Source organism: Neopsephotus bourkii, unplaced genomic scaffold (assembly GCF_033783945.1).
Source record: "Neopsephotus bourkii isolate Nb327-2 ecotype Australia unplaced genomic scaffold, CSIRO-AGI_Nbou_v1 NB_908, whole genome shotgun sequence".
Classification (NCBI taxonomy): Eukaryota; Metazoa; Chordata; class Aves; order Psittaciformes; family Psittacidae; genus Neopsephotus; species Neopsephotus bourkii.
The window spans coordinates 1,194,328-1,208,305 of NW_026901402.1; the positions used below are offsets into that span (position 1 = coordinate 1,194,328).

Genomic DNA, 13,978 nt, shown 5'->3' on the forward strand with positions numbered 1-13,978 from the left:
AAAATAGCTTTCAAACCAAACATTGTCACCTACTGGCTTGAATCCTCACACAGCTTTTGTTTTATGCTATGAAAAAAAATACTGAAGATTTTTTTTACTGTTATTATCCACTTTTAATTCTCCCATGAAGTACAAAAGGAAAACATCCACTTACTTCCATTAGGAAGACGAGCTAATACAATTCCACTTCCACCTCGAGCAGTCACCAAAAATCCAGCTTTGATAACAGACAAAACTGCAAGGCCTTTGGCCTTAGCTATTACATGAGCTGAAACAGCAAAATAATTTGTTCAAGATCTTGCAAGAAAATTTGTAAAAAAAGGGGAAAATAAAACTTTACATTTAACGATTCTGAAGACAGATGAGTCAAATAATCAAAGCAAAAGCTTAAAGAAAACTGCAAAAAGAACTGAACTGATAATGATGCCTGGTGCTAAATTTGAATGGGATAATTTTCTTTATAGTGGCTAGTATGAAACTGTTTTGGATTTATGCTGAAACAGTGTTGGTAATACAGGGATGTTTTAGTTACTGCTGAGCAGAGCTTACACACATTCAAGGCCTTTGCTGCTCCTCACCTCACCCCACCAGTAAGTAGGCTGGAGGTACACAAGGAATTGTGAAGGGACACAGCCAGAACAGCTGACCCCAACTGACCCAAGGGATATTCATAGAATCATAAAATAGTTAGGGTTGGAAAGAACCTTAAGATCATCAAGTTCCAAACCCCTGCCATGGGCAGGGACACTTCACAATAATCCATGTCACCCACGGCTCTGTCCAATCCGGCCTTGAACACTACCAGGGGTGAGCATTCACAGCTTCTCTGGGCAACCCATTCCAGTGCCTCATCACCCTTACAGTAAAGAACTTCTTCCTTATATCCAGTCTAAACTTCCTCTGTTTAAGCTTTAACCCATTACCCCTTGTCGTATCACTACAGTCCCTAATGAAGAGTCCCTCCCCAGCATCCTTATAGGCCCCCTTCTGATACTGGAAGGCAGCTGTGATGTCTCCACACAGCTGCCTCTTCTCAGCCCCAACTTCTCAGCCCATAATTCCAGACCATACAGAGTCATGCTCAACAATAAAAGCTGAGGGAGGAAAAAGAAAGGGAGGAACATTTAGAATTAAAGCATTTGTCTTCCCAAGCAATTGTGACATGTAATGGAGCTCTGCTCTCCTGGACATGGCTGAACACTTGCCTGCCAATGGGAAGTGAATGCAGCGAACGAATTCCTTGTTTTGCTTTGCTTGTGTGGGCAGCTTTTGCTTTACCTATAAAACTGTCTTCATCTCAACCCATGAATTTTCTCACTTTTCCAATTCTCTCCCCCATCCCACTGGGAGGGATCTGGCTGGGGCTAAACCCACATCTCCGCAGTCAACCACAAAACTTGTCACAGGTCATGGTGGCCTGCGTACTGACCCCTAAACTGTCACAACTGCTTCATCTATCCTGGTTAGCTCATACAGAATTAGTTTGCATACTACCATGAACACTGTGAGTACCTTTAGCAAAATAGTTGACATCTATGTTTTCACAGATTTTGGAGGAAAGAAGTCTGAATTTAAATCACAATGACATACAGCAGCCTAATGAGCTTATTATCGCTAGACATATTGTGGCAAATAAAGTGTCATCATCTTGCAAGTCTTATTACAGACCTTCTGGAACATAATAGTTATTAATTCAAAGCCACAACCAGCAATACCAGATGACGGAGGACACTAGTAGAAAAACAGAATAACAACTGCAGAAATAAAGAGGACAGCAGAAAGAGTATCAAAGGAGAAAGATACCCTGATCTCTCTCCTTCAACTTATTTTCATCTTGCTAATTCTAACAAAGACAGATATTCTCAAGAACTAGAGCTAGTCTTCCAGGTTCTCCCTTAAAAACATATTCATAGGGTAAGCATGAGAGACAGTCTGTCCACCCGAGAGGGAAGCTGTCCTGTTCAGATACCCTGTGGTTGTAAGCATACAAAAGATCTTTCCCAGCAAGTAGTGTCTGACTAAATAAAGCAAAATGAAACTGTTCACTTCCAAAATGCTTTCATAAGAGATATGGCACCCCAGATCTTCATTCTTCTCTAAGTTATGGTCAGTGAAAACAGAAGGAATTGGTAAAAAGATCATGAGTGCAACACAGAGGAGTGCTGGAGGTTTTAGCTGAATCAGAACATTTTCTTTACTCACGAGGTATGATTTTATCAGGTCCATTTCTAGAAGTTATTTCAGTAAACTCTCGCAATATTTTAGCTGCCTTTTTAGCTTCTGACTTCAGGTTGGAAGGTATAGGGTTATTCACTGTAAAACATGAAAAAAAGAAATTATACCTATGGTCAGTTCAGTGTAGCTCATATAAAGATCAAAGTGTAACTTATATGAGAAAAGTGATTCTTCCCAAATAAAGGGTAAACCAAACAAACGGGAAACAGCAAATACAAGAAATGATCTTCTGCATCAGGCCTACATTTTGCCTCTAATGGCTGTAACAGAAGACGCCACTTAGAAAGAACACACAAGCCCAGTTCTTTTGCACTATCTGTGCCCTTGTAATTCCCCAGAGTCCATGCTGGTAACAGCAAAGGATGTAGAAGATACATCCTGTTTTTCTCGTGACTATTGATGTGCTTGTTGCATATGAATTTGTCCAATACCTTTCAAACCTGCTGATACTCTTCGCCTCCAGAACGCCTGCAGCAACAGTTCACTACCTTATACTTGTATAAGTATACTTAAATATTTGATTTAAAATAATCTACTAGTTACAGTGAATGCCTGCTAGTTCAAATCTCACTAATTCTGGTTAACAACCACCTTATTCAACAAATTCACTATCTTCATGCTTTTATAGAAAGCTACAGCCCCGCAGCCTTCTCCATTTCTTCAGCCCAGCCTTCATAGTCTCTCCTCAACACAGTTGCTCTATCACTCTGATCAATATAACTGCTCTTCTCTGTATCACCATCAACTCTGCTGTCCTTCAAACTGGCAACTGTTGACCAATGACCACCAAAAGGTTATCATCGCTTCAGGGAACTTCTCTTGTAGTATGTTCTTAAAATGAACAAAATTCTGTTTCAGATCTAGACATCTTTAGAAATTTACATGCTCTTGAAGGGCTTATCAGTATTTTCTCTCCAGTGTGACCCAACATAAGCACCTCTGTAGATTCCAGCTTAGGAAAAAGCAGGGATCTGAGATAGATTGTTTGCTTTATAAAGCTAGAGACTACAGCAGCAAACACAAAAGATCTTGAAATTTACCTCCAAAATCCATGAGATTATAAATTCTACAGAAAAGTGTTGAATCCATTTAGATCTACCAGATCACCTGTCATTAATCAAGTAGTGAATAGAATCAATTATGATAAAATAGTAATACTCTGCTATAGTATAAATACCACTTGATGTATGAACAGTAACATTTCACCTGTAGATTGCCAAAAAGAGGCCTCAGTGCAGATAAAAAGATATGAGTTAGTCTTGGTTCTTCTACCTACTAAAACCCATCCAACCTACCACTTAAATTATTCTTCTTGTCCTGTCTGGACGTATCAACACCCACAACTTCGAAGTTTACCAGCAAGAAATTATCCCAGTAATACATTAATATATTGTCAGACCAAAGATGCATCTAGTCTCATGCCTTGACCCTAAAAACAGCTATCAACAGTATTTCCATTAAATTCCACTGTTCTTAAACTCACAAAAGCACAGAAAAGACTGCATACTTTCAGTCAAAAGTGGCCTAGTTTTTTTAATTGGTGCTCCGTGAACATTAATTCAGCTCTTCACTCTAGGCAACACTCCCACCCAAAACCATGAAGGTGAGGCCTAAACACATTTTGAGATTAAATCAATGAAGCTTGGAGAGCAGCAATTCAGCTCAGACTAAGTGAAACACCTGGCAAGTCAGCCAAGTTTCTGGCCAGGTTCCATTGCCTAGAATAGGAATTACACCTCTATTTTTTTAAATTAGCTATATTCCTCAGTATGTTCTCCAAGCAAGAAGAAATACTGCCAGAACAAGAAATGTTTTGACAGCTGAATCTCTGAACTAGCTTCCCCTGCAAAAGCTTGAAGCAACACATTTGGCTTTGGTGAAAATGCAGCAGGTATAACATTGGAGAGTGGGAAGTGACAGGAGACATCACAAGGCTGTGCAGAAATATCAGCCTTTGGGAAAGGAAGGAAGTAAGTGCACAGCACGCCACAGGCTCTAAACTGCATTGCAGTAACAGAGAGAAGACATACTAATTCTATCTCCTAATAATCCTTTCTGTTTCCAGGAAGTTAAGATTATAGCCTAATCTCCATGGTGAAAGGATAGGGGAAGACAAAGCATTAAACACTTAAGCTTCTGAGACCTTCAGAAAAACCCATTGGCATATGCAATTTTCTCTTAGCTGTTATGGCACTAGAATTGTAAGTCAGCTTGGAGGGGTTTTGAACATGTGTTTCCTCTTTGGTAGTAAGCCTTCTCCAGGCTGGATCCTGGCTACAGAGACACAGGAAGGAGAGAGGCCAGTGTAGCCCAAACAAAACATGAACAATTGCATTTGACTTTTTTGCTCAACAAACCGGGCTGGAGAAAAGGTCTCCATTACTTTTACTTTTTGTACTTGACATTGGATTTTCAAGGTCAGAGAGAAAACATTACCAACATGTCATAAGAGAAAAAATAAGATTTTTGCTTTTGTACAGGCATACACCAAGGCAGTCAAAAAGCATATTGCAATGCCATTCCTCTCAGGAACATATAAAAGCTACACTTTTAGTATATTATTTAGTATACTATTTGGTGATCTTCTATGATGGGGCTACAGAACTGATGGACATGGGTAAAGCAGTTGACGTCATCTACCTGGACTTGTGCAAGCATTCAACACTGTCCCGCATTACATCCTTGTCTCTAAATTGGAGAAACATCAGTTTGATAGATGGATTACTGGGTGGATAAAGAACTGGCTGGATGGCTGCACCCAAAGAGTTGTGATCAATGGCTCAGTGTCCACCTGGAGACCAGGAATGAGTTGGTGTCCCTCAGGGATCAGCACTGGGACCTACACCTGGGTCAGAGCAATACCAGGTGTTTGGGCAGAGAAGAGATTCAGAGCAGCCCTGTGGAGAAGGACTTGGGGGTGCTGGTCAATGAGAAACTTAACATGAGCTGGCAGTGTTCGCTTGCAGCACAGAAAGCCAACCATATCCTGGACTGCATCAAAAAGGAGTGTGACCAGCAGGGCAAAGGAGGTGATCCTGCCCCTCTGCTCTTGTGAGACCTCACCTGGAGAGCTGTGTGCAGTTCTGGTGTCCTCAGCATAAGAAGGACATGGATCTGTTGGAACAAGTCCAGAGGAGGGCCATGAGGATGATCAGGGGACTGGAGCACCTCCCATATGAAGATAGGCTGAGAAAGTTGGGGCTGTTCAGCCTGGAGAACAGAAGGCTGAGTGGAGACCTCACAGCAGCCTTCCAGTATCTCAAGGGGGCTTATAAGGATGCTCAGGAGGGACTCTTCATTAGGGACTGTAGTGATAGGGCAAGTCCGAGCTTAAACAGCAGAAGTTTAGATTGGATATAAGGAGGAAGTTCTTTACTGTAAGGGTTGTGAGGCACTGGAATGGGTAGCCCAGGGATGTTGTGAATGCTCCATCCCTGGCAGTGTTCAAGGCTGGGTTGAACAGAACCTTGGGCAACATGGTTTAGTGTGAGGTGTCCCTGCCCATGGCAGGGGGGTTGGAACTTGATGATCTTAAGGTCCTTTCAACCCCAACAATTCTATGATTCTGTTATAACTTATAATATTGTAACACACAGTGGAAGTCCACTTGCATAGTCAGATGCACACTTTTGTATGTAGGTTTTCACTGAAGATATTTTAGAGGTTATAGATGTCTGGAATACACATTTTATGGTACTTAATGTAATTAAGTACATCTCATAGAATTTATTATTTTTACAGTCCAGTAAGGTTAATGTGGAAGATATGGTTTACTTTTACTGTTGTAGAATGGACAGCTACATGCCTGACAATGCATGATTCCTAGCAGAGTTATCAAGACAATGAAAATAAAACATGTATACACTGGAGATAGAAACAAAAGAAAAAAAAAAAAAAACAACCACCAAATCATGGCTAAGATAAAAAACATTCTGTGGAGCAAAAGCAAACACTATCCAGCTTCTAAATTACGGAGAAACACTGTGCTATTCTCACTCTCCTCTTCCTTATGTTCACATGCATTCTTTCTTTCCCTTTGCTTGTCTTGCCCAATCTCAGAACTTAGAGGAATATCTCCAGTTCATTTTTCTTACTACTAAAAAAGGAAGAAAAAGCTCATATTTCGAAAGGATTAGAAGAGAAATTCCTTAGCGAAGTCTATGAAGAAACCATGAAATGTTTTCAGACCTAAAAGTCTGAAAGAGTAAAACAAAATATTTAGAATTTAGAATTGCTTCAGAAAAATTTGATGCTTACCAGAAAACCGTGGCTGTGTGTTTATGTGCATGTAGGCCTTAGTATTTAATTGAAGACCATTCAAGGTTGAACTTCATGAGCCATCAAAAGTAATATTGTTACCATCTCACCGTTTCTTCAATTCTCAACACAGAAGTGGTTTCAAAACCAGGTTTTGGTCACACCTTGGGGCAGGAGGGAGGATGTCACAATAACCCTTCTCAGTGTATTTTCAGAGTTTCACAAGATACCTAGGATGACTCCATGATTTTCCTACCTGGCTTATTTTTTATTCTGATGTTGCTATTTAGGAAGAATTTTTTTACTATGAGGATGGTGTTTTTACAAACAAGTTGCCCAGCAAGGTGGTAGATGCCCCATCCCTGCAAACATTCAAGATTGGGTTGGATGGGGCTCTGAGCAACCTGACCTAGTTGAAGATGTCCCTGCTCATTGCAGGCACGTTGGACTAGATGACCTTTAAAGGTCCCTTTCAACCCAAACTATTCTATGATTTATCTGCACTATGATTCCAAACATTGTACTCCCAAATGAAAACATTGCATATAAAAATAGCATTACTCAAGCAAACTGCAAATTACATATTTTCAACTCCAATATCTTTTTTTGTGCCACAAGATGTGGAGTTCCTTTATTACAAGGAAATAGGAGAGATGGAGAGAGATGCCTCATCTACCTGTGCAATATAACAGTAAGCATAATAGCCTAACTTCCCATCCTCACAATAATAGCAGAAACTTCACTTTCTCCCTGTATTATTTGTTTCCAATATCAATATTGCTTCTGCATCCCTGTGTAATCACAGGAATTCACACTTCTATTGTCCCTTGCTTCTTCACTTCCTGTCACAGACTGAAGTAATGCAGGATTATTTTTCTGGACTAAAACAGCAAGCAGATTTGACAACAACATTCAGCCAGTTACTTCGCATGGAGCCAGATCTGTGTACTTTCATAAGTGGTCTAAGAAACAGGCGATCGTCCTAAAGCACAGAGGCGGGGGAGAGGGAAGGAAAAAAGGAGGAGGCTGAACGCCTGCCAATGGAAGAGCTCAAAGCTACACCTCGTAGAGAAGGATTACAAGAACGGTGACTTACGCCCCAATGTTAATTTGGACAACAGAATGTATAAAAATTAAAGCGACTTTAATTGGTAAACAAGCATGGCACAGAAAGGTTTAAACAACAATTGACAGGATCAGTGAGCCAACTGATTAAACACTTTCATTGCTGAAAACCAATAGTTACTCCAAGTGGCTACCATATGATTATTTTCATAGTGGCTTGTTTTTGAGTTCCTTTATTTATTTCCATAATGTTACACAGATACTAAGGAATTGGCAGGATGCCTACAGGGCTCTTGAGGAACTGATAAATTGTCTAAAAAACTCCACAAACAACAAGCCAACACCCTGACCTTAATTAACAATATGATGTTTGATAAAGCCTGGCTGGACTCCCATTTTTGCTACAAATGCTAAAGCCACAGCAAAAGAAAACTATTTTTATCACTGAAGAAAAGGGGAGGCTTGGCTCTCCCTCTTGGACTATGTCACACTCAGTATTTTGTTGACAGAATTAGACATTAATTAAGGACGCAGACAACAATTAACACTTAAAACATAAAGGTTAATCGTTAGCTATAAAGCATGGATGAGGGCCCACATGTATTATTTAGATCAGTTTCATAAATTTTTGTTCAAAACCAAAGAATATTATGCTTTTTCAGTAAAAAGAAAAAGTGGAAAATCACACAAATATGTCAAAGGCTTCAAAACTACTTATTCAATTGAAAAAAACAACCAAACAAAAAACAAAGTGTGTGGCGGTTTGCACTCTGAAATTGTGCTGTCTGTCCCAAAATACAAGAGAAATAAAGTTACTAAAGATTATAGCGAAGGTTAGGAACAGAATCTCGTTTGTACTTATTTTAATCACTGTATAAACAGACAACACTGTAAGTGGGATTTCTGTGACACGAAAAATGGATTAAGCTTCTGTTCACCTATTAAACTGTCCTCCTCCCCTCAAGTTTACCTTAAAATTTAAACCATGAAAATCTTTTCTTAAAAATGGATTTAATATTGCAAGTCTATTCAACAGATGTTATAGAAGTATCTGCTCTTTAATAAAAAACTGTATGAAATATTTAGACATAAGCATTAGTTCCATGTTTAATTTACGCTTCAATAACATAAGGAATAATCGTGTAGCATTGTCTTCGCTATCAGCTTTTAAATATGCATATATAATTGTCTGTTTTGTATGCAAGTAATGCTCAGGAAAGAGGTAACCAGGAGCAATACGACAATAATATCTATCAGGAGGATATACTGACTGATGGATTTGGAATGCCATGACCAGTGAATGTTCAGGTGGGAGTAAGCTTCATTTGCACTCCTGCTTGTTGTTGAAAGGAGAAGAGATTGAGCATATGTGAGTCAGCAACACAAACCCCATGGGGGAATATCACACCAAAATTGATTAACTGCTTAATTTGTAAACTGATGAGGCGAGTGCGTCAGCGTCTAATTTACATTCTGACTAACAGTAATAATGTGTTGGCTGAACATTTGGTGAAATTATCTGAGCAAGGTGTAATAAAGAATAAATAAAAACTTTTTACTTTAAAGCTATAACTTATTCTGATATAATCAAAATTCTGCTGAATACAAACAGATGAAATAAAGCATGGTGATGTTATGAGAACCTGAACATCAAAAAATACAGTTTCAAAGAAGACTGATGATAAAGTGGAGACAATGTCTCACATGCAGATTTCATACATATGTTGCTCATCTATATATGAGCTTTCAAGTATTTGGTGGGTGGGTCATGGCTTTGTTTTTGTTTTTGGTTTTTTTTTAGCTACAAAATAAGGTGGTATTTGCTGTTTTCTCTATAAGCCTCAGACAGTACTTCAGTTTTCACTTCACTAAAAAGTTTAGTAAAAGCACAATAATACATTAAAGCATAGCTGGTTTGCTAATACCCGTGGTTACAGCAGCAACATCAATGCTAAAAAGGTTGTATGAACAGAGACAATTCAAATCTGTAATTATGAACATTCATAAACATGAGAACTACCATAGTCAAGAAAGGTTACAGGACCTAATGGGAAAGAAGAACCTGAAAAGCAAGACAGTGCAGTGATAGAAAAGAGCCTAAACAAGATATTTCAATTCAGCATTACAATTAAAGAGATTAATATAATTTTGGTTTCACAAATGTATAACATTGTGGCAGCCAGCTTCAGGCTTGGGATTCACCTTGTACTTGGAATTCCTAGGAAAGTGTGCAAGATGTGGATCATAAGCATTTTGCCTAACCCAAGAAAAGTGAGGTGAAATAGAGAAGTGGATAACAAGGAGCAGACTATGTTAAACATGTCTCCATCAGTCTCCCTCCATTTACTACTTCCAACCCTTGAAGCCAGTGGTAGGCAGCAAAGAAGCAAGGTCAATGAAATGGTAAGAAAAGTCTGTGGAGTCCAAGGAAATAGTGGCAGAACTTGAAAAGAAATTTGGGGGAAAAGGATGGAATAAAATAAAAACAATAACCACTCCCTTTAGACGAAAGCCAGCAGACTTCTGTTGTCAGAGCCTGAGCACCTTTCTCCTGGTTTGAAGCCAACAGCAACAAGCAGGTACTTCTTCCCCAAGACTCCAAGGAGCATGAAAGAGGAAAGCCTCAGAACGCACACTTTGATCATCCTGCTGGAAAACACTAATTGTATGGCTAAAAGGAGTCTAGGAAAGCAGTAGCAGAGAGTGAGAGAGTAATAATTGCTGACACAAAGGTTCATGCCAATTGTCTATGTTGTACAATTCTGCCATAGGCACCTGGAGAACAGCGAGTGAGGCAGAAGACAACAGGAAATGGATGAGTGTAAGCAAGGAAAGCAAAGTTGAAAAGGCGAAAACGGGGTCTCTCCATACAAGGAAGCCTTACGCTAATGTCATGTATTTCTACCATATTCCTCTCCTCACTCAGATGCCTGAAATTTTACCAGCTTTCATGCAGTACTTTCTTCAACGGGCTTGGAGTGCGTAGTCAGTGCTGTGTCAGAGACAGAGTTATGGCATGGTAAAAGTACTATAGCAGGAGCTACATGGCCTTGCAGAGTGACAGCTGAGCTGCACTTGCTTCATAACCCTAGAAGTCTTCGCATCGTTGATTACCGTAACTACTTTTTCCCCCCTTCCCCACCCTGGATAACAAGAAGTTTAGTGGATGGTATGACATTAAGCCAGTGCTGGCAGGAAGGTGGTGGGGAAGGGAGGGAGAACAGATTTGAAAGTTCTGCAGAATCTGCAGCCTTCAGCATACAGAAAACAAGGAGTTGGAAGCATTTTAAGGTTTACATAAGACAGATGGAAATATAAGAAATCATAGTTTTATTCCCAAACACTACATTGGAAGGAAGTGAAATGGTACTTAGACCTGGAAATTAACACCACACCACCCCAATCCATGTTAAATCTAGCCTGTTTTTCCTTGGTGTACCTGCAATAACCTACTAAAGTTAGCCATTGATGACAGCCTGCACACAGGCAAAACCTTATGAGCAAAATGAAGTTGCAACTAAATTCAGCCTTCAAGAACTCAAATATTAAAAAGGAATGTCACACACCAAAAGTCAGCACCTCCTCTAAAACGAAAACAGACCGACATATTTATATTTCTTAAAACCAGCATCTCACAGACATTTCTATCACTACATAAAGCTATTTACAATATTTTGAAGATTTATTCTTTTTATTGAATTGGGGAGAGGGCTATAAAAAAGAAATCATTCTTGAATTTATGAAGCTTGTATTTCCAAAGTTACCTCTGTGTATATACTTATGTATTTACAGTAATTTGGGGGTGGGGGGGGAAATGACCAATACCATTTTAAAGATTAGTACTTTTGAAAACTTATATGGAATCTTGCATTGCATCTGTGTGCTTAATCCATGACAGCTAAGAATTCAGAAAATGACAAGAAACCTAGCCATTTACATCTGGATTTTGGTGTGCAAATACACAGTATGAAGTCAAATCAAAACCTTCTACAATCACAAGTCTTTATTTAAAAAGGAACTACTTGAAACACAGAAGCCTTTCCACTGATAGAAATGAAGCAGTGGAGATAAAAAGCAAATTTCTTCATTTGTTCTCATCCCTGTAAGCCTGTGGGTTTGATTTTTCTGTTTGGGTTAAGGTTTTGTTGTTTTGTTGGGTTTTTTTGTTGTTTTGGTGCTTTCTGGCAATATGTTACTTTGAGTTATGGAAATCAAAATACCTCTGAAGATAATTTGAAGGAAGCCAGTATTATTGGAAGTTTCTAAATGTAGTAACTCTGAACCTGGAGATGGAAAGTGCCTCACCTCCAGCCCGCACCTGTATTACTTTTACTATTAGCTGGTATTCTGAGGCAAGTTGCTCTTTGATGCTTTTAGAAGCACATAACTTTGTGCTTTCTGCTATGAGTTTTTTAATGGAGAAAACTTCTCTTTCCTGGTCAAGTCTTTAGGCTGTTGTCCTCTCATCACAGAGGTTTTGTAAACTCAAGCTTACAGACACACAAGCTGAGATGCTAGTCAATGACATATCTGCAAGCGAAGAAGATTTTTTTGAAATACAGTAATTACATAAAATAATACATCCAAAAATAAACTTAGCCTCTGCACGGGCTATCTGAATAAATTAAATTGTATGAAACGTGATAAAAGTATTTAAGCTTCTTAGCTATATTAGTGTGAATATTGTCATGTATAGTGTCGAAAAGCATACAAGATTTTTGGTCAGCTGCTGGTGTAGACAAGCTGCCTTTTTGCATTTTGCTACCAATTATATAAGCACTTCTACACCATGGAAGCTCATTATTTTTCATGTAGAATATCCATTTTTTAAATGCTAAAGAAACCCTACAACAGGCAAAAATTTCCATGCCCACAGTTTCTTTGTGTGCATATTCTTAATCTTTTTTCAATAAAGAGGAAAGGACTTATCCAAACATAAAGTGTAAACACAAACACAAATCTTAACGGGGTATCGATCCTGAATCATTAATGTTTGGAGCTCGAAAGGACCTTAAAGATCATGTAGCTGCAACCCCCCTACCACCCGCAGGGACGCCTTCCACTAGACCTGGTTGCTCCAAGCCCCATACAACCTGGCCTTGAACACTGCCAGGGATGGGGCAGCCACAACTTCTTTGGGCAACCTGTGCCAGTACCTCACCCCTCTCACAGGAAAGAATTTTTGGCTAATATCTAATCTAAATCTACCAAATTTGGAATTGAAAAAAGAAAACCTCCAAATCAAAAACCTGTAACATACAAAGCCACCCACATCATCAAAAGCATTTGATGAGTTGGGTTCCTAGCTGTTACTTAAGTCATCTTGGAGGAAATTCTAGAGATGGTGAATTTCCTTTGATCTCCTAGGAGGATGAACTTTCTTATGAGAGCTAAATTACATGAGGGTAAAATGATACTGGCATAGCTGAACAATGCACTGTAAAGAAAAATGCATTCCCTTTCTATATGCAAGATATTTCAACTAGGTAATGGCTTCTAATTTTTAAGGCACTGTGGCATATGAAGATAGTTGCTAACTGCAGGAAGTACAGCTGACTCAGAGGATTTGCTACAAAAAACACACCAGACATCTGTTCAACTCCATGGGAGGCAGAGTAGTGAACACCTGTATTTAAAAGTCTTCAAAAATCCTTGTAACTTAGCAATTTGAAGAGTCCAACTGAATTGTAGCCTTTGCTCTAGGAAAGAGGATAAACACAAGGGGAATGAAGAAGAAATCACTCAGTTTGTATAAAGACAGTCAGAAAACAGCATTTTCAGCCAGTGGTATGCTCTACAACAAGCACCAAAGGCAAAGTTACCCTGGGGGCTGTCTGAGACTAACAAGTGAACTCTTCCAATAGTTTGCACTACAAGAACTGCAAGCTTTTGTTCAAAACATGCCACCACACCTGTCCACCCTGCCACCCAGGCCCTGGGAAACTGTCTACGTGAAACCCTTTTAGCAAGTCTTCCATACACACTTGTTGTAACATGTTTGATGTGTAAACAGTTGGTACCAAAGGGGTTGGGTGCTGCCCACCAAGCAAGATACATAGCATAGCCAAATCTAAGTCAGAGATAGGAATTCAGTTCTGCCTGTCTCTCCTTGTGTCAATGCAAGAGTTGGCATGATATATGAAATTTATATAAGAAACACCAAAGGGAATCCCAACATATGCTTGCTAACTTCATTTTAATCATGAAGAATACACTTCAGGGCAATCCAAGCCTGTAAACAGGTACATTAACCTCTGCACAAGAAAGCTCAAAAACAAAGCCTTGCTTTTCAGAAAAAAAAATCCTAAAAAACATCATTTATATCCTCACCAGGGACAGAAGCATAGAGAGCACAAAAAATGTAACTTACGAGAACCCCAATGTGTACTACATGATAGTCCTGTGTGTTAAAATAATAACC

General features: G+C 39.2%; 1 protein-coding gene across 3 annotated transcripts in view; it reads right to left on the minus strand.

The window, feature by feature from the left end:
* SH3YL1 (SH3 and SYLF domain containing 1) overlaps positions 1–13,978 on the minus strand; it is a 54,741-nt gene that overhangs the window by 38,665 nt on the left and 2,098 nt on the right. The window contains exons 1-3 of one of the 3 annotated variants that reach the window (XM_061357610.1): positions 8,674–8,887; positions 2,203–2,313; positions 155–268 (exon numbers count right to left, since the gene is read on the minus strand). In XM_061357610.1, coding sequence (XP_061213594.1) covers positions 155–268; positions 2,203–2,313; positions 8,674–8,848 — 400 coding nt within the window. In that variant the 5' untranslated portion in view covers positions 8,849–8,887. Of the gene's footprint in view, positions 1–154; positions 269–2,202; positions 2,314–8,673; positions 8,888–13,978 lie in introns of those variants that run through there. The other 2 variants (XM_061357611.1, XM_061357612.1) reach the window with 2 other exon arrangements.